This window comes from Labrus bergylta, chromosome 6 (assembly GCF_963930695.1).
Source record: "Labrus bergylta chromosome 6, fLabBer1.1, whole genome shotgun sequence".
NCBI classification, from domain to species: Eukaryota; Metazoa; Chordata; class Actinopteri; order Labriformes; family Labridae; genus Labrus; species Labrus bergylta.
Window position 1 is genome coordinate 21,012,630 of NC_089200.1, and position 20,706 is coordinate 21,033,335.

Here is a 20,706-nt window from a genome sequence, read left to right on the forward strand (position 1 = left end):
AGCGTGTTTCACCATGTTGGTGATCGTGTGATGTTGTCCCGTGCAAAAACGATCAGTTTGCAACATGTTGACGTTTTGAGATGTAAACTGAACCAAAGTCTATGAACTGCAGGTAATTTATGGTGGTTTCAGCAAGACACTGGGGGTTAGTCATGCTCTCGCTGCACAGAAGTGAGAGGAGGTATTGACGTGAATGAATCGGTAGCCTGACGCCGATCGCCTCCTGATTCGCTGTTGCAGGAGCGGAAAAGGAGATCCGCAGGCTCGAAAAAGATCCCAAGGAACAATCGAGGAAGCACGAGTTACACGGATTTCTACTTGTCAAACACTGTGTTTGTCTGAGACATTTTTTGCTCGCTGCTGTGGGAGAACGCTTACAATTTGTAATGCTGAAATATGAGAGAACGGAACCGGGGCGGGTGAAGGCACATGGGAGAGGACTGTCCGTGTACTCAAGGCTCTAAGAGGGAAAACACGATTTGCTTGGAACTGGATTTGGCGAAGTGGGATGTCTACAAAAAGTTGATGTTGGGTTCCGGACGAAGCTCTGCACACCTTCCACACCAACCAATTGCAATGGATAGATAGAGTTAGTGAGTGGTAGACACAGACTGTTAGAGTTTCATTTAACTTTTTTACTGAGTTTGAAGATCCAACCTCCTTCAGAGTGGAGAGTCAATATTCAGCATTATCTTGGCTACTGAGGCCAAAATGTTGCGATTGTCTTTGACAGCTTTGAGTCTTTCATGGATTTTGTTCATTTGCAACGTGAGCAGAACTTTTGCACAAGAAAGACAGTAAGTATAGCCCGTGTTTGCATGCGTTTTCTTTAAAGGGTTGTATGGTGCCTTAAACCTACAACAAGCATTTCCGATACTCTTAAACGAACCTTATAATTGACGAAGCAGTTATTAAGCCACAAAGTTTCAGTATCAACATATTGATTATTCAGCGTAAGAAGCACTTTTATCCCTTTTACTGAATATCTGCAGCAAGCATCTTGGTCATGGATGTTTGTAGGATTTAATCTCATTACATATACATACAATGACATTGTAACATATATTTTTCATTCATGTTCTTTTCAGGGCTTCTGGGTCATTAGATCGGAGAGCACTAAAAGTGGTATTTTGATAGTTTTAGGCCATGGGCTGGATTATATGCAGCTTTTGGAGCTTTTTCATGCCAATTAAGATGATAATATATATTTAAGGTAATGTATGTGTATGGCAGCAAGCTTTCTCATTTTGTTTATCCCTCCACACCCAGAGACAAAAGAGGTGAATTCACTTTTGGCTCTTTGGTCCCATCACTCAGGCTACTGTCAGCTGCTTGGAAGCTTAATCCTGTCCTGAGATTTTTTTGATAATAGAAAAGAGATGTAAACAATGCTTCAAGGAGGGATGAATCACTGACAAACCTAGTCTTAATCAACAGACAGATTGTTCGATTTTTTTTTGTCGAGTGTTAAACAGCTAAGCAGAGGGTGAAATTTGGGCAAAGAGCATAAACCCATGTGACTGAACTAAAAAGAATTGACAAAACAGAACACAAATCTTTCTCAGGCTCTGGTCGGCTCTTAGCTGAGGGCAAATTTAGCTTAAAAAAACAATAAGAACTTGAGAACATCAAGCCATGTGACTGAAATAAGCATGGTCTCCACCACCTGATCCATGCTCATCCAAAAGCTGGTTAAACTCACTGTAGATCAAACGTACAAAGTCAATTTCCTCGTATTATCTTCCTTTTGCCCAAGCCTTATTTTCCAGGGGATTTTCTCATGACTTTCTCTCTCTCAAGAACTGCAATTGCCTCCGGCTGAAGGTCTGTAGTGCCGTAATGCCAACCACCTGATCCTTCTCTCAGGCATGCAATTGGGTTTGTGCTCAAGGCTTTGCTCAATTCTAATTTGTGTGATCTTCGGTTAGGTTTGCAGGGGGTGAGCAGGCCTTTTGCGCCAAAAACTAAGAGTTGGAATGACCAGACAGGCACTTAAACAACCACACAGATATTTTGGTCTGCATTGTCTGAGGTATAGAGCACTGATACAATTAATATATATTTTTTTAAATCAACCCATGTCCACATTAGTATCTCCTCTCTTATCGATTAATTAAATACATCCAATTGCCCAATCACAAAAAAATCTTATGCCGCTTTACTGTAGACTCTTGTTATACCATCTAAAGATCCCCAGCATCAATCCACCAACTAGAAAGCTCTTTACAATAGAAATGAGTAACCTATTTTTAACAGGCAGAAACCTTGTGCAGAACCAGACTCATTGGTGAACAGCCATCTGCCAGGACCAGCTGGTCCAAACTCCCCCAGTGTTATTCTACAGGATCATGCTAACAACTGCACTCATTATTCTTACTTTGCTGCCTGAGAGATAAAACCTCTCTTCACCAGCTGATACATTCAATTTAAATTTTTGCCAGACTATTGATAAGCATCCAAAGTAGTCTTTGCTCCGTGGCCTCAGTGACAGGCCCCCCTTTTCTCAATTAATGTAAGAGTGACTGTGAAGAGTCTCAGTCGTTGTTTTGCGAAACAGACGCCAAGCTTCTGTCAGAGGTGCCAGACCACCCAAGGAGAACACACGAGCGGAAAGCTCATTGGCCAACAGGTACTGTGTCCCTGCTAACCACTGCAATTAAACCTGATCCTGCCACACAAATCCATGTGGAATGTCCCCGTTTGTACGAGGGTTTTTGTTATGAATAAGTTCATGTGGACATGTGTGCTGGTCAGGGATGATGTGAGAAAACAGCAAGTGTGATATGTGAATATTCTTTAGCTTCCCCTGCATGACTTCTTTCAAAACAAAATGAAAATCACAATAAATCCAGAATAGTGTAGCAAAGTGTGTGTCAGTGCAGTGATGCATTTTAGTTATGTTGAATTCATTTGTTCTCTGACGACCTCTGACTTGTTCCTTATCTTCTGCTACCAACTCACTTCTACTCCCCCCACCCCCCTCTGTGTCCTCTTATGTCATCTACTACAATCTCAACTTCTTCCTCACTCCCCTCGCTCTCTTCCTTCTTTTTCCTTTTTCTTTCCCCACCCCCCCTCCTTCCTCTACCCTTTCCACCTCTCAGGGGTTATCTGGTCGCTGCCCCCTCTGTGTTTCGAGCAGGCGTGGAGGAGAGTGTGAGCGTTACCATCTTCAATGCAAAAGCAGAAACGCGCGTCCAAGTGCAGCTGGTGGTGAAGGGGCAGGCGGTCGCCCACAGCCATGGCTCAGTGTTTGGTGAGACCCTTGATCTAAGATTACCCTGGCACAATGCAACATTTTTGGGAGGAAAACTTGAACTAACAAGTTGGAATATGAGACATTTCTCTTGTAATAATGTCCCTAATGTAACATAAGGATGTTGACATCACACAGGCAAACATACCTTTCAAAACATATTTCAAAGAGCAACAACGAGAGCAAGCTTGGCCTCTGCCATCATGCTATTCTGAGCAGATATGGCTTTCATACACATTTTCTTTGATTGAAGGCATCCGATTGGTCCATCCCACCAGAAACTTAGTGTATACAGTGTGTGATTTGTTTGGCAGCACATTAATAAATGGTGCTACCTCTGTGTGGCATAGAGACTGGCTGTGGCTGGATTTCTCATTAAACCAGGTTGGAAATCTCCAGGTGAGCTCAGCCATAGTCTAGCATAGCTAAAAAAAATAATGGATAATATAAAGGGTTGATATCAGCTACAAAGCTGGGATAAGAATATAAAAATATTCCCCTATAACTTATCTCATTGTTTCTATTTCAGATAAAGGCACCATCAAGCTAAAGGTGAGTCTGACTGTGTGTTGTTTTCATAGCATTGAACTAAAGTGCATACGTGCCGCTTTCCAGAGATGTTAAGAGTGCATGGCACTGTTAAACCGTGACAGCTGCACAGTAGTGAGAGCCCTCTTGTCCGTTGTGTGTGCATTCCTTAGGCAACATGCAAATCAACACTAACATTATTTGTAATGCAACATCTGTCTCTGCTCATTCATTGGGAATAAGGTAACAGCCTCGATATAATATGCAACAGCTGTTGACGTGCATGTATGGTCCGCCGCCCCCGAAGGCTGGAATAGATCAATCTAGTATACACAACTCGATTCTTCCCTTCTGTCTCTCTCCCCTCCCTGTAACCTCCGCCTTCATTCTCTTGAAAAACTGTAATGCGTACTGTGTTGTGTTATAGCTTGGCATCTTTCTCCTGTGTTTGACTTCAGTTCCGTCCTTAAACTGTTAGTTATGGGGACTTGTTTAAAGTAGCCTCAACCCTTATCCTGCTCATTTGATCTACTTGTGCATCTCTGTGCTAAAATTTACTTTGTGTGTGTGTGTGTGTGTGTGTGTGTGTGTGTGTGTGTGTGTGTGTGTGTGTGTGTGTGTGTGTGTGTGTGTGTGTGTGTGTGTGTGTGTGTGTGTGTGTGTGTGTGTGTGTGTGTGTGTGTGTGTGTGTGTGTGTGTGTGTGTGTGTGTGTGTGTGTGTGTGTGTGTGTGTGTGTGTGTGTGTGTGTGTGTGTGTGTGGTGTGTGAGACCAGGTTCCCTCTGGTTTAAGAGGTCAGGCCCATCTAAAGGTGTGGGGCAACCGTCACCTTACAGAGGGAGGCTACATCTTCCACAACTTTACCACCGTCACATTGGAGAGCAAGGGCACAGCTGTCTTCATCCAGACTGATAAACCTGTCTACAAACCCAAACATAAAGGTTCCCTTATTGTGCAACTGGTAGTTTAGTTGTTATACAGAAATGAAGAGAACTTTCATGTTAATGCAACGTTTAACTAGCATGAAGGCATACTGTATAAATCCATCAAATTACTTCAGACTACAATTGCATCAACTTGATTCAGCTGTTCAGTTTTCGCCCATTAGCTTCTTGCAAGGCTAGGGAATTATTAATTAGAACAGGTCTGTCATATGCATTACGGTCTGCATATTTAAATGTTGCTTACCTGCTGTATTTAACAATGTTTTTTTCTATTTATTCTTTTAGTGCTTGTCAACGTCTACACTGTAACCCCCGACCTAAGGCCAGTGAATGACAAGGTAATTCAAATCTTCTGTCTCTATTTTTTTATAACTCTAGCCAAAGAGCAACATCAAATTTAGCATGGACATACTTTTCCAGCTCTAATTGCTGGAATTACAGGGAGTAAACTAGTCTGCTGTGAGTGCAGAGAATTGTACAGTTACTTCTTTACAGGAGCAAAGCTCGAGTTGTTTCTCTAGGAATGCCAGCAAAGGCTCCTAATATACTGAGGAACTGTGCAGACAGACGGTTTATTGATGTTTGCAGCTATGAATGTCTGCTGTGGGTAAAGGGAAATACTCACCTTCACAGATGGATGATTGTTGCATTAGGAAGGCGTGTTTAAAAACATCGGGAAGAAGCTTAGGGTCCTCTCCAGGCTTTACAGTTTACATTGAAGTCATAACGTCTTTTCCTTGTCTTGATCCCTTTTCTGTTTCTCTCTCTTTTCTTTTCAGATTGAGGCATATGTTTTGGTGAGTGGAAGCCAGCAGGACCACCCAAGGAACAGTGGCAATTTTTTTTTGTTCCCAGCCTGGTAGGAGATTACAGAGCAAAAGTCAGGGCAGCTCACCTAGATAACAGGGTGCTCTTTGGAACAGCACGAGGATAAACAACATGAAAGGAACCTCTTCTCTTCCCTAGTCTTCTCTTGGTTTAGTGCTTATCACTGCCCTACAAACCCACACATAATTCTTGTGCCTGCCTCAAACTTCCCGTCCTTGATCATCTATTGTCTCTAATGGGATCTTTGGATGATTGGAGGACAAATAACAAGCTGCTTAAGAAGCAGAGGGAAGTCCATGTTTGACTTATGGCTACTAGAAAGCACATCGGTGCAGCCTATGAATCACCTGAGGAAAAAACTGTAGATGTATTCTGAGCCAGGTCTCTGGGTCAAGTTCAGTTCAAGGGTTGTGAGACCTGTTTAATCACATGCAAATGAATGACTATCACGCAGAAGATGAATACTTAAATGTGTTGCCTTAACGATGATTTGCTCTCTTAGGATCCCAGAGGATCCAGGATGGTCCAGTGGAAAGGTCTCAAATCTATCTGTTGTGGTGAGTCCCAGCTTCTACAATATATTTGCACCATCCAAATGCGTCAATGTAGATTCAAACCTAATTTTTAAACATTTAAAATGAAGTAGTAACATTTCTACAAAATTGGACATGCATTGTAGTTCTATGACTTCTCGTCTAGTTTTTGAGACATTAAAAAGGACGCTTCACTATTCTCTGTGCATCCCTGTAATTGTTATGTCAGGTAAATACAAGGTGGTACATACTGTGTGTGGTTAATCATGCATGGCATACAGGCAGTGCAGGTGTTAAAGAGATTTCTTTGTCCTACAGGGGTTGTGAACATGAGTTTCCCTCTGTCCGACCAGCCTGTGCTTGGAGAGTGGTTTATCTTTGTGGAGGTGCAGGGACACACCTACAATAAGTCGTTTGAAGTGCAGAAATATGGTGAGGCTCTTTACATACAACATTGTTATACAACATTGTTTATCAAGAGTTCTTTTTAAAAACATCTATTTTTACATATTAAGCATTGTAAATGGCTCTGTAGATCTTTTTTTGTCTATGTTGATATTCAGTGTTTTGTTTATTATTTGGTGTTCTAATAAAACGTTGAAATTTCATTTTAGCAGCTTTTGCAAAAGGTGTAGCTGTTGAGAGACATAATAAAATGCTTCTCCAAAATATCAGACTAATCAGGAGTAAAAAAAGACAACACAACAAAAAATGTTGTAAAATACTAAAACATTCTGTCTTGTCCCTCACAGTGATGCCCAAGTTTGAGTTGGTGATCGATCCACCACAATACATTAGTGATCTGAATTCATGCCAGCAGGCTTCTGTCAGGGCCAGGTAAGTCATTTCAAATTCAACTTCCAATAACACTCAGCCAGGGAGAGGGGTTGCAAATGAGCCATGGCTAGAAACCTGTATGTGTGGCATCTGCTTTGTATTTTAAATATGAAGCGATGCTTACTACCTTAAATAGACTAATAAAATAAACGCATAAATCAAAAATAAGTCTTTGTCTTTGATGTTGAGGTCTTCCTTTTTTACCCACCATCCTAAAAATGGTGCTGCTGTAGTTCTGTTTTTTATTTTTCACATTTTTCTATTACATACACTTTAGCCGCTAGCCACTAACTGTGGGTGCATTCTTAATATTACACAGGTATACCTTTGGGAAACCAGTTGCAGGGAAGTTGACAGTAAATATGACGGTGAACGGAGTGGGCTACTACCGTCATGAGATGGGTCATCCTGTGATCAAAACCATGGAGGTCAGTGTATTTATTCTCTGACGAACAAATATCCCATTACTGCCCGTTAATGAGCTTTGTGGAAGTTATTAGCATAGTCAAGTGTTGCATTACGTTTGTTGACTGTGTTTTCTGACTGTTTAGTTATGGTTGAACTTTTCCTGTTGTGGCTGAATTTCTGCTAACCCCCCAAAAATATTATAATAATCATAAAAACATTGAACATAATAGAATAGCACTAGAATAATGTTCTGCACATTAGCATTAAACAGATGACTCCTCTACTGTTCTCAGATAAAAGGCTCTGCAAACTTCAGCCTGTGTGTGAAGGACATGATGCCCTTAGATGTAGCCGATCACTTCAGGGGCACTGTGAGCATTTGGGCGGCAGTGACCAGCGTGGATGGGAGCAGGCAAACCACATTTGACGATTCAACGCCCGTCCATAAACAGCTCATTGACATAAAGTACTCAAAGGACACACGCAAACAGTTCAAGCCTGGTCTGCCTTACAAGGGAAAGGTGAGGCTTTTGACTTTGAATGCACAAAACTATGTGGAACTACGTGTTGCACTAAAGCAAAACAAAAAAAAAACACACAGCCTGTTGTAATGTTTTCCAGCTTACTTCTTTACATACTTTTGCCAACAGAGCTTAATACTTACCCATTTTTTCTGCAAATGTCATTTCGCCACAAGCTGTTGCTTTAATCTCTCTCCCTGCAGATTGAGGTGACCTACCCTGATGGAAGCCCTGCTGATGGGGTGAAGGTGCGTGTCAAGGCGGAGCTTACTCCCAAGGACAATGTCTATACCAGCGAGCTGATCTCTAAGGACGGCCAGGCCATCTTTGAGATCCCCTCCATCCCTACTGCTGCCCAGTACGTCTGGCTAGAGGTCAGTGGCAGTTGTGATGGTAGTAAGAGGATTATTTTTAGCTAATCTTATTGAACCTATAAAATGTTCTTTTTTTTTGTCTGATGAAGACCAAAGTGATATCCATTGATGGGAAGACAGTGGGAGACCAGTACCTGCCCAGCTACCTGTCCATCAGTAGCTGGTACTCTCCCAGCAAGTGTCACATCCAGATTCAAAGCCCCAGCTCTCCTTTCAAGGTAAGTGTTTAATTATTTTTGGTAAAATTTTCCAGGCAACGTTTTGTGAATTTGGACTGTTGTGTTCCACATCCATGTTGTTGCTTTGGCTTTGATGCTCATTTTGTGGATATATTATTATTTTGATATCATAAGTTACATTGCAATGTCAGTGCATTTGTTCCCTTCTTTGTGCAAAGGTCGGCCAAGAAGCAGAAGTTGCTCTCAAGTCTACCTGTCCCTGTAACTTCACTCTACACTATGAGGTGACATCGAGGGGGAACATCATCCTGTCAGGCCAACAACCTGCCAACATGACGGCTTCCCACCGAGGAAAAAGGGCTACAGTCATCTTTGACAAGAACATCCATGCCACCCAACTGCCTCCTTCTGCCTCTGGTAAGAATGTTTTTTAACCATGTTGATTTAACAGATGCAACATGTACTTTTAGGATATACTTTTATTTATAGAATCAGGCGCTAAAATGTCAAATATTTTAGTGTTATGTATCAAGAGGTTCATTAGTAGTTTCACTGCAGTAACAGACGGTAGACCAGCACTTATCACAGCATCGCTCCGTTTACTCACTGCTCTCCTGGTTTTTCCTTTTTCTGAATGTGCGAGCCTCTTCATTTTAATGTCTTCATCAATATACCTGTGTCCATCCCTTTTCTCATCACTCTGTCAGGTGTCGCTGGTTCCTCCTTTCATGTCGAGATGGACAGCTGCGTGTCGTATCTACGTTTCCCAGTTAGCCATAGCATGGCACCCCTTAGCCGTCTTCTGGTCTACTACGTGAGGGAAAACGGTGAAGGTGTCACTGACAGTCTGCAAGTCCCTATCCAGCCTGTCTTTGAGAACCAGGTTTGCATTGTCTTGAAACATAAAGCTTCCTTGTGCATTGTTCAAATATTACCGCCTCTTTCTCAGCTTTTTCCATATTTGTTAACACCAAATAAACAAGTGCTGTACTGATTTTTTATTTATTCAGTACTATTCACTACAATATAGTGCAAAAAGAAAAGACAAAAATCCTCTGTTATACTTTAATTTCTCCAGAGAAAGGAATTTTTTACTAAAACATTTATGTTGGATATACATGTGGTTTTATAAGCAGCTTTTCTATGGAATAATTAATAAAAAACTTGGCAGAGTATGTGTATACATTTTGAATGTGAGACGTATCCACGCACCAGCTCTATCCACCGTGTAATATCTGTAAACAAACAGCTGTGTTGGCCTGGGAGAGCTCCCTGGTTCCTGCCTGCATTAGGTGGAGTTAACTCCCTGAAGTATTTACAGCTCCCTGGTATGCCATTACAACACTCTCTCTCTCTCTCTCTCTCTCTCTCTCTCTCTCTCTCTCTCTCTCTCTCTCTCTCTCTCTCCCTCTCTGTGTGTGCATGCATGTTTGTGTGCATGTGGAGGAAGGGGTTGTGAGGGCATGGTTAGACAGTGGCCATGGAGGCTGCAGGCAGATGAGTGGTGTTATGACAGGAGAGGATGACAGGTTACAGAGTGGTGAAAGGAGGGCAACTGAAGTGATTAACGGGGCTAATTTGTGACTATGTGCTGTTGAAAAACAGTTCTGGTGTGTGAAAGTTTATGGCTGACACTCACCACCCCTCCTTCTTTCAAAGCCTGTAGTTTTCCACTCTGTCTTCAAGTTCCCCCACCATAACTTATTAATGTTCTTCCACTGTATATGATGCAAACTTGCTACTGTAGAACTATCAGTACTACTGATAGAAGTATCAGTAGTTTATCGTTTAACTAACTTTAAAAAGTAAAGGTTGCATCCCTGTAGCCATGTAATGGTTGAAAGTAAACGCATTATATTGTGGTGTAGAGAATTTGTTTTGAAAATGCACATTTGTCCATAGAAATGCTCATCTTTGGCATATTGTCTCTTAATTTGTGTTGGCTGTTTGTAGGTGTCTGTTACTCAGTCATCAAACGAGTCCATGCCAGGAGACCCCATCACTCTTCATGTCAGGGGAGAAAAAGGTTCCTGTGTGTGTGTGGCCACTGTGGATAAGAGCCTCTATCTATTAAAGCCTGACTTCCAGATCAGTCCAGACAAGGTCGGTTCCCAAGGTTACGGTAATATTTCATCACAATCATATACACTTTTTTCCAAGTAATAATGACATGGCATTGAAGTTGAAACATTTTTTTTTTTTTTTTTTTAGTTTAACATTTTTGTATAATTCTTTTGGCACTGCCAGTTTACATATGACTTAGCTTATTCTAAAGAAGGAAAAAGTTATGTTTGTTACATGTTATTTTACAACACTTAAACAAAATGATATAACATGTATCTTCATAACCCGTAAGGAAGTATATAACCCTGAGCTTTGTTTGTGTTCTGTCATGAATGTGTTCCCTCTGACCAGGTTTTTAAAGAGCTTGCAGATTTTGACGTTTCGGATGCCTTTGGAATTCCTAAAGATGACGGACACTTCTGGTGGCCTGGGCTGTCATCAAAGAGACGCAGACGCTCCTCTGTGTTTCCCTGGCACTGGGACATCACCAAGGACGCCCGCTTTGCTTTCACTGTGAGAACACACATTACATAAAAAGTTCACAGTGATGTCACAGGGATGGGAAATTGTCATCTTCTTGTGAGTGTTTTTTTATTGTCTTTATGTTTAAACTCAGGAAACAGGGCTGGTTGTGATGACAGATATGGTGAGTTTAAACCACCGGCAGAGCGGAGGCATGTACACAGATGAGGCCGTTCCAGCCTTCCAGCCGCACACCTCAACCTTAGTGGCTGCCATGCACTCTCGCCAAACGCCCAGGTACTGCACCTATTACAGAGCAGTCAGAGGAAGAATCACTCTGAACTCTGATGTCTTTAGAAACACAAGTATTGTCCACTTTCTACTGTGGTAGCTTTTTTGAAAAAAACTACTACCATACCAAGCTCATTAAGCTTATCATTTTGTGTCAGAGTTTGCTCTTTAAAAATTAATTGCTGCTGACTTTGAATGTGCTACTTTTTAAATCACCTGTCACTTATTCCAATACAATTACTGTAACCAGACCACACACTGTTACACAGGGAGGTTCTCCTCTGAAAACAATGAGACAACAAACACATGAGAGAGCAGTAATTACCTAATGCTCCCAGGAATTATGTCCTGTTAATACACATTTCAGTGTTTGTTATGCTTGGGTTGAATAAGGTCCTGGAAATGAGTCATGGACAAGCCGAGAAAAACATGACAAAAGAAAAGAGTTTTGTTGGTTTGTCCATGTTTTAGATCTGCATTCCTTTAAGCCACAAATACCTCTCACTCTGATGATAAACATTAAACACATGACGTGACTTAGAGATTGTCAGTGTGGAATTCAGGATAATACATTTTCCAATTAAGATGTTGTTGTTATTGTGAGCAGCTGAAGCCTTTTATTGATGTCAGCTTGTGTTTTGTTTGCAGAGCAGAGAAGCGTAGGCGTACATTTTTCCCAGAGACTTGGGTGTGGCACTGCCTCAATGTCAGGTATTTTAATTTTTATATAAATATTTTTCTGTGTGTATGTGTGTGCGTGTGTGCGTAAATATTAGTGCATGTGCATGAGCATGTTTCAAGCCTGAGGCTAGATATAAAAGGTACACCAGATTGCCTATCATTAAATGGGATTCAATCACAATCTGAAGGATTTAGAAGAATATAAATAGGAGAGGAGAGGACAGGGGAGGAAAGTTATAAAACATCTAAAAACCTTTAAAGATGAAAGAGAAGCAGGAGGGAAAATTAAAAAACATTGATTGCGTGAAAGGGAAGATGAAAAGATAACAACGGGGGGAGAAACAGAGTTTTTAATAAAAGAAGAAAGGTTATTAGAAAAAAGAAGATAAGGAGATGCTAGGTTAGGACCAAAAAAAGCTTATCTTGAAAGGAAACCGTGCGAACAAAGTCTAGTCAAAAGGTAGGGTATGCAAGAGGCAAACATTCCTGGAACAAATAACCAGCACATATCAGGGACTGTGACAACTACATTACCCAAAATACTCAAACACTGGTTAAAAACAAACCAAATAGTGCTCATGCATACTGTCTGATCACTCCTCTTATGCCCATTCTCAGGGGCTTAACATTTAGCATTTTAACTATTTTAGCTGGGTCTGTTTTTTTTTTTTTTGTAATATAACAAATTTAAATCAGTCTGTGAGCTTCTCTGCATGTTGTCTTGCCGACTGTCCTGTGAGGTGAGGTGTGTATGTGTCTGTAATTGTACAGTAGTGTGTGACTGTGGGTGGAATGTAGCTATTGTGCTAATGCCAGCATATTCACATTGATGCTTATTGATTGAATAGTAGGGTGGTTGGTTGGTTAAAGTGCACTTTCCTAATTAAATCAATTAAATCATTTCAGTAAAATAAAGCAAAATAAAAGATAAGGGAGAAGAGGGGTAAGAGAGTATTGTAGCTTGTATGTGAGAGGATGGATCTATCACTCCAGCTGCATCCAGGTTTTCCCCCCTCTCAGTGTGCATGTGCCTCATTTACTGTAACGTGGGCGATCTTGGACCAAACTGTCACTTTTTCAACAGCTCTCTGCATTCATGTTATGCCAGTATAAATGTACTGCCCATAGATTTCCATATGCTTGATTCCCCTGGATGGCACTTACACTCTGCCTAATTTCCTGTCATGTGCTAAGCTCTGATTTCCTTTAAAAGTCTATTAAAGTGGATTTTGGGCAACTTTGATCAAAAGGAAGGGTGTACACAGAGTGTTTCAAGTTTATTATGCCCTGTGTCCGTTTGCCAAGACCAACACAAAATACGTGTAGCCAGTAATGATCTCAGCTTGTTTGAATCAAAGAGACAGATCAGGCCAACATCTGACTGTCCCTCCTGCATATCCATTTAAAAGTGTTTGCTGTACTTTCATTAGTGCAGGTGCTGATGTTGACACAGGTGGTAGTATAAAAGTAATCTACAGTGCTTCATCAAGCCTGTCCTTGTAGTCAGGGCTTTTTTTTATTGCATTTCATATAAGCAAAAATATTTTTATTTCACTGTCTTGTGAAGTTATATTATGTATCAACATGTGTCACTTACAGCTCTGAAAGTGGGGAGGCCGAGCTGCGATTGGATGTGCCTGATTCAATCACCACCTGGGTGACAGAAGCTGTTGGCTTGTCTGAAGAAAAGGGTCTGGGCATAGCAAAGAGAGCAGAGCTTCATACCTTCAAGCCTTTCTTTGTTGACTTCACATTACCCTACAGCTTAATCAGAGGAGAGCAGACCAAAGTTCCTCTCACGGTCTACAACTACCTGCCAACCTGTGCTGAGGTAAGATGATGAAGGAGAAGGCAGAGAGACAGAGAACAAGTTACTTTAACCCTTTATGTGGAGGTGTTTTTTTTCTTTGTTTTCATGTAGAGACAATGGACAGGGCCTGATCACACATACATGGTGTTGGGAATAAATAACATAACAGTGAATAAATAACCACATAAGGATGGATATCATTATTGGCAACTTATTATTGAACAAAAGCTGATAAAGAACACACCCAAGAGTCTGATTTTAGTTTGGCTGGTAGGACCAGGTTAAGTCCTATAAGACGGTATTGAGGGCTGAAATGTATCTGTCATTCCTCATGACATATCCTTCCATGGCTCACTCTGATTGTCACCTTTCTTTCTGACTGTTTTCATATAATCTGGTGACCACAAATTGTAGCGCATCTTCTTTGAGCAGCTTTTTATGTGGTGACATCTAACATTTAATGTTGTTTTTTCCTCTTTAAAAAATATCTTACTGGCACAACAGCTGAAGAGATTCAGGAAATACTCTTCCAACTTAGCTACAGGTGCCCAAAGATCAATTTAATCTAATCATATTATTAGGAATAATTGCTCTATTCTGGTATGTGTTACTGACATAGATAGGAAGATTTACCAAATCATTTTTTTGGGCCATACTGTCCCTACTTGTTTGTGTAACAGTTTCTGACTGTGAATGGCATGATGGTGAAAGACATTTATTTAAAAGTCTTCCATTTGACTTAGTTAACATGTTGGCTTAAAGAGTGTTTTTTAGAACGTTATTGTGTGTACTGGCCTCCTCACTCTACCAGCCTTTAGTGGGAACTAGCATCAACAAGCAAAGTGCATGGGGAACTGAAACACATGGTCAAACGAGGGTTGAACTGCCTAACAATCAAAGAGATTTCTGAAAAGTGGTTCTATTACTGTAAAAACAATAAAAGAGTCTAACAATGTGAAGAATAAAAAAGCCTATCTGTTAAGTACAGTAGGTAACTCAAGTCCACCTTTTTAAACAACCAAGTACTGCTGTCAGATGACTTGAACATCTGAACATTATACCACACATTGGAATTACACAAAAACACTATATGTTTACAGTTAATGGTATAAAACATGCAAACCACCGTGATGGTCTGTATACCTGCATTCACCAGAACCTGTGGCATGTTATGGAAAAAGTGTTGGTAGGTAGGCTGAAGGGAATTCAGGGATTAGATGTGGAAGCCAAAGGAAGCACAGGTTTGTAATACTGAGATTACCCTAGAAGTACCGTATGTTTCAGAGCTTACTTTGAAAAGCCCTCTAAACTCTGTTTTGGCTTTAAACGGGTTCATCCTGCACTCCACACAGATGACATCATGATGTTTGCAGATGAGCCTGTTAAATGGCCTGTGCGTGTGTTGCCCTGATGTCATGTTAGGTGAACATGCAAACCAGCGTAGCCCTTCCTTTGATGTCCACCCCAGCAACATGTGATTCCTATATTTTCTGCTCTGTTATTTACGACTTGTGGCGTGTGGATGAAGAACAGTTAAAAGATCACTCCGCATTACAGAGCCCTCTGTGAAAATTGGACGATGAGTGGAACATAATCCTTCAGGGAGCTTGAGAAGCATGAGTCAGACAGCATGGAAAATTCACAATGTGATTTAAAAAATTCTCCATCGCTTTGAAAAGCTTTGAGGAAAACACGCTATATGAGGGAGGGGTGTGCCACGAGAAATGATGTCATCTGTGGTCTGTCAGAGGAGATCAATTGCTTCTGATTTGTCTCTTCCTCTCCTCTCCCTTTTTTCTCCTCTTTCCTTCTTTCCTCTCGCAGGTTCATGTTAAAATCTCAGTTCCGAAAGGCATTAAGTTTGTTGGCCACCCTGGAAAGCACCACCTCACCAGAAAGAAGTGTGTGGCTCCTGGAGAGGCAACACCGACATCTATTGTGCTGTCTTTCACTGAACTGGGGTTCGGAAACATCACAGGTAACTTACAGTAAACCAAGTAAATAAACAACAATAATCACAATCAGCAGGGGGAAAAGGATGCTTCATCTTTTGTTAACTTTAAGTATGCCACAATTGTAAAATTTAAACGGGGAACTTCTCTAAGGGTAAGGGATATGCAGATTTTTTTGCTGAAGTCATGGCACTCCAGTCAATATATGAGCAGTTTGTTCTCGGGCAAGTGCAGAGAGTATAGTCCGACCCATCTCACATTCTTCACTCTGAGTATGAGCTCTTATTAAATGTTTCTTCAGGCTGTAGGGGTTGATGTGAAACAGTGTCATGGTGTTCTTACCTTCATCTTATCTTTCTCTCTTATTTATTGATTGAGTGTTTCTTAAGGAGATGTTGTGCAATATGGGTGATGTGCAATAGGCTATATGTTCTTTGTTGTTCTTAATTGTTGTTCTTATTGGTATGTGCTTCTCTGTTTATACGTGGAATGTTGCTTGTTTCTATTGTTTTTATTTGTTATTTCTATCAACAAATATGTGTTACACTGGAGTCCAAGAAAAACTTCCCCAAGGGGACAGTACAATAAAGTGTATCCTATCCCACCCATCCCAACCCGTCCCGTCCCATCCCATTAGTCCTGTCCCGTCTTGTCCTGTCCCGTTCGTCCGCTGCTGTCCTGTACCATTAGTCCCCCTCCCGTCCCCGTCCCATTTGTCTCGTCCTGTCCTGATACCATGACAGTTGCAAGGCAAGGGTCATAGGGCAAATTAAGGTATTTTAGCTCGTTTTCAGCCAATTAATTACTGTTTACAACACTAGTGAAATACATTTTGTCCAGACTTGCATTTAAGCTGCTGGTACACTTTAATTTTTACTGATAGGAATGAAGTAATATGTCAACAACTACTAAAAAACAAGTATTTTAATGTCCCACAGTTTCTGTTGCAGTCAGAAAAGAAGCAGCATTTTGATATTAAGGTATATCATCTAAATAATCATATGATTCAATCGTGCTAGATAGCAGCTTTCCACAGAGGCATCAGAGCCCTCAGTATGAAGCCTTACAAAAAACAAAAAGGCAAGCTTTTGACTTGAGTGATCTCTGCTGGCCAAGGAGCTGAGCTGTGTGTGATCTGGTCACTCACCCAGAGTTACAAACAGTCCCCTCCAGAGCGCATGTGAGAACAAAGATGGCCAGCAGTGGGGGAGCAACCAGAGCTGTACTGTGACAATCAGTGGCATGTTGATGAGTTTGCAGGTCACTGGCGGTCAATGGGCCCCCCATGGCCCCACTCCTAGTCCTCTGGCCCCTTGCGTTTCCCTTTCAGTACACACACACAAAGAGACACCACTGGCACGGGGCCACATTTCCAACGTGCTCCACAGCAAGTGAACTTGGAGTCCTTGGACAGCAATGTTTGTCCTGTGTAACGTTTGATGATGTCCACAAAGGACTCATCCAGGTGTGGCCACTTTTGACATCAAAAACACGATTTTATGTATTCCCCAAATCCCTTTAAAAGTGTGTCATTATCATTAAGATATATACAATGTAACGTACTACATTTTCATTAAGTTATATTTACCTTACTGACTAGACTGGCTAAACATTGTTAACCTGTAGAGACAATCTGAAGTTCTGCAGTACTTTTTCACAATAGTTATTAACAGTTTGAAGTGTCAGAACCACCAAAGAGCTTTATGCGGACACATTTAATGGGATGGGATGGGACACACGTGCCATGGCTGAAGGTGACCTTTTTTGGCAACAGAACCAGAACGTCTTGTCCTTTTTCAGCCTAAGTGCCTCCAGCCCTACTATTTCCATTTTATTTTAAAACAAGTGCTAGATTTAGATGTAATCAATGACTTAAACATCAATTTAAAGAGTAAAGTGGGTTAAACCTAAACCTATTGTGTATTTGAAAAGGAATGCCAACTTTGCATATTTATTTTTGCGTTGGTTAGCGACCTGGGGACTGACTTTGGGCAACTCTTGACAACCAAAAGGGTTGATATCATGACTCAAGTTGAAGCAGGAAAGCTGATTCTGGTCTCTGTTGTTCCTATAGCACGTGCGATTGCCTACAGTGAACCAAGCTGCTGTTCAGATGGACTCCAGACCGGCAAAACAGGCAACACTGTGGACGAAAGAAGGACCCCAATTGGCCTGGACTTTGTCCGCAGGACTGTCCAGGTGGAAGTAAGAGAGATTATATTTATCAGTGATATTTATCAATGATCATATGATAAAATATATTTCTGTATTCAATAATATGGGTAGAGTTGTGTTGAAATTATCCATCCAAACATTTTTTTTATTTTCCTCTTCATTTTCTTTCCTGTGGCTGTCTTGTCTCTTCTCATTCTTGTTTAAGCCTGAAGGTCTGCCAAGAGAATACACCTACAGTGTCTTCTTCTGTCCCAACGGTCAGTGTGGAAATTAACATTCCCTCCCAATGAGAGATCACAGTTTTACCTTCTACCTTATTAGATTTCTAAATTTTATTTTGTTTGACCATACCAAAGGAGGAGCAGAGGTTGTCAAAATTGTCAATTACACCAAACCTGATTCGTCTGATGTGACTTACTTTTTCCATATTCAGAGAGAATCCACATTTCCACCCCCAACAAGTACGAGTATCAGTATGTGAAAAAGCCGGCCAAGATGAACTACTTCCAGGTGGCAGTGAAGACCCACAACGATGCACATTTTGCCCTCTCTGCCAGCCCCCATGACAGTGCAGAGATGCTGGAGATTGTACTTGGCGGAAGGCAAAACACTCGCTCTTGGATCTCTGTGGGCAAGATGGCCGATCCTTTAGTCAGTGCCTCCACTTCAGGTATCCTCTCTTGGGACGAGTTCCGCAGCTTCTGGATCAGTTGGAAGGGAGGCGTGGTACAGGTAAGGCGACAGAGGGATTGTTTTTGATTATACATTAAGAAAACATATAAAGCTTTGGACATCCAACTTCCCTCAAAAATGCAAAAGTATTGTAAAAAATTATTGACTGTTGTACAGATGAGCACACAAACCTTTCAATAGATTTATTAAATCAAAGTGTGTGAAAAAGACTCAGCAGACCAGAGGGTCCGTGTGTTAGAAAGCCTGGCCCCAATTTTATGGGCATGTTTTCCTTAAGGTCAAGTTCAACAAGCTTACTGTATAGTACTGATGACACTCAGTGATCCCTGGCCTTTTGCTAGCGTGGCATCCTTTGTGTGCCACATTGCTACCAAGCCCCAACATCAGCATCACACCTTTCACCAAAGACAGCAGCTTCAACCTTTTTATAACAAGTCAATATTCAAGATTCATCTTTTTTTGGTTGAATGACCTGTGGAGCTTGGTTTTGGTTTCATTGTGATTAAACAGAAAAGCTCTAGTAAAAAGAAGAAACTGTGCTCTATCTGAGCCGGTGTGTGTCGGTGTCGGTGTCGGTGTCGGTGCCTGTGTATGGGGACGAGTGAATCACACTGGCATCACCAACCTTTAGCAGGGGGACATGTTGGAGTTTTTACTATCTGTTTATGCTATGTTTATTCAGATTCTTTCAGGGAGTACTTGTTGTATAAAAAATTAGACATATACAAATACTTTCCTAACCCTAACTCTTGTCCCCAGGTGGGCCATGGTGTACATCCATCCAATGAATCAGTCATCCTCCAGTGGGCAGGCCAGTTCCACGGACAGGTGTGACTCTTAATGTCATTAATAATACAACATCCTATAGTTGCTGGACTCTGAATTTAGAGATCATTTATACAACATTTTGTTTGTCTATCCAGGTGCGTTACATAGGCTTCTCAACAGGCTGGGGCTCAGTTGGCGAGTTTAAGATCTGGAAGAAGGAAGACTCTGATGAGAACCACAATGAGGCCTTCACTCTGGGGGTCCCACACAACATGGTACCTGGATCTGAGAAGGCCACTGTGTTTATGATCGGTAAACCTTTTTTTATGTTGGCATGCAATTACATGTTATTGTGTAAGAGTCATTTAATGACACCATACTTCCATTTAAGTCTTAAGCAAATCCAGAAAGCTTTGCTTTGAAAAGAATACATTCCAATGAAAATAAAAACATACATTTTGAAGTGTCTTTTCCACTATGTGTGTGTTCTGTGTCTGTGCCTGTATTAGGTGATGTTATGGGGCCAACTCTCAATAACCTGGACAAGCTATTGAGGCTTCCCTTTGGATGTGGGGAGCAGAACATGATTCACTTTGCCCCCAACGTCTTTGTTCTCAAGTACCTGCAGAAGACCAGACAACTCAGCTCTGAGGTCGAGAATGAAGCTACTGACTACCTTCTGCAAGGTAAAGACACTGAAACTCAACGTCTCTAGCTTTCACAGTGACCTCAAAGAATAACATTTGAATGCAAACATGTCCCTAATGGGTTTAAGATGGCCTTAAGCTATGAATATTCTTGATTACTTGGTATTTAAATGACCCATTTTGTAGTACTTTGTTCATTTGATTTGCTCTCCATAATGTTTTGATAAGATGTCCAGAAAATGTATATAATTTAAATGTATGCATTTGAAACTTATTATCAGGAGTTTAATATAAAATCACACAATCGGTTTTCTTTGACTACTTGTCATGACAAACCTGATGTGTGGGCCACTGAGCAGATAATTAAAGACGTGTTTATCTGAAGCTGTGCTGCATTCACAAAATCTTGCTGACCTACCTCTAATTAGCCGACAGCTGTTGAAGTAGAGGAAAGAAAAGGGTCAATTATGTTCTCCGAGTGTGCCCTGAATCTCAACAAGTCAAATCCCTTCAGGCCTGACTGTCAAAAAAGTGACTTAATGCTGAGCGGAAGGAATGTTTCCTAACTCTTGGCAAGTTTTGCGTTGTTGTTGGGTTTTTCTGGAAACTATTGGACTGAGGTTTACCTTGGATAGCAGATTGTGTTTGTGGAACCCTGGGTTTCAGAGGAGCCTTGGTCTGGCTGGCAGTTAATACTTTGGATCACAGATTGGAACATGGATGTTGTTATTCAGATTTACCCGGACCTTCACTTCT

At 41.2% G+C, this 20,706-nt stretch overlaps 1 protein-coding gene across 3 annotated transcripts in view; it reads left to right on the plus strand.

The window, feature by feature from the left end:
* Positions 1-211: 211 nt before the first annotated feature.
* cpamd8 (C3 and PZP like alpha-2-macroglobulin domain containing 8) overlaps positions 212-20,706 on the plus strand; it is a 44,863-nt gene continuing 24,368 nt past the window's right edge. The window contains exons 1-27 of one of the 3 annotated variants that reach the window (XM_065955973.1): positions 212-797; positions 3,105-3,256; positions 3,786-3,808; positions 4,559-4,724; positions 5,013-5,065; positions 5,507-5,524; positions 6,058-6,112; positions 6,407-6,520; positions 6,841-6,925; positions 7,245-7,353; positions 7,627-7,854; positions 8,058-8,228; positions 8,318-8,446; positions 8,626-8,824; positions 9,115-9,290; positions 10,361-10,510; positions 10,823-10,984; positions 11,088-11,230; positions 11,873-11,935; positions 13,505-13,736; positions 15,540-15,693; positions 17,742-17,872; positions 18,048-18,099; positions 18,276-18,574; positions 19,295-19,363; positions 19,459-19,615; positions 19,813-19,989. In XM_065955973.1, coding sequence (XP_065812045.1) covers positions 712-797; positions 3,105-3,256; positions 3,786-3,808; positions 4,559-4,724; positions 5,013-5,065; positions 5,507-5,524; positions 6,058-6,112; positions 6,407-6,520; positions 6,841-6,925; positions 7,245-7,353; positions 7,627-7,854; positions 8,058-8,228; positions 8,318-8,446; positions 8,626-8,824; positions 9,115-9,290; positions 10,361-10,510; positions 10,823-10,984; positions 11,088-11,230; positions 11,873-11,935; positions 13,505-13,736; positions 15,540-15,693; positions 17,742-17,872; positions 18,048-18,099; positions 18,276-18,574; positions 19,295-19,363; positions 19,459-19,615; positions 19,813-19,989 — 3,553 coding nt within the window. In that variant the 5' untranslated portion in view covers positions 212-711. The remainder of the gene's footprint in view (positions 798-3,104; positions 3,257-3,785; positions 3,809-4,558; positions 4,725-5,012; positions 5,066-5,506; positions 5,525-6,057; positions 6,113-6,406; positions 6,521-6,840; positions 6,926-7,244; positions 7,354-7,626; positions 7,855-8,057; positions 8,229-8,317; positions 8,447-8,625; positions 8,825-9,114; positions 9,291-10,360; positions 10,511-10,822; positions 10,985-11,087; positions 11,231-11,872; positions 11,936-13,504; positions 13,737-15,539; positions 15,694-17,741; positions 17,873-18,047; positions 18,100-18,275; positions 18,575-19,294; positions 19,364-19,458; positions 19,616-19,812; positions 19,990-20,706) is intronic. The other 2 variants (XR_010666546.1, XM_065955972.1) reach the window with 2 other exon arrangements.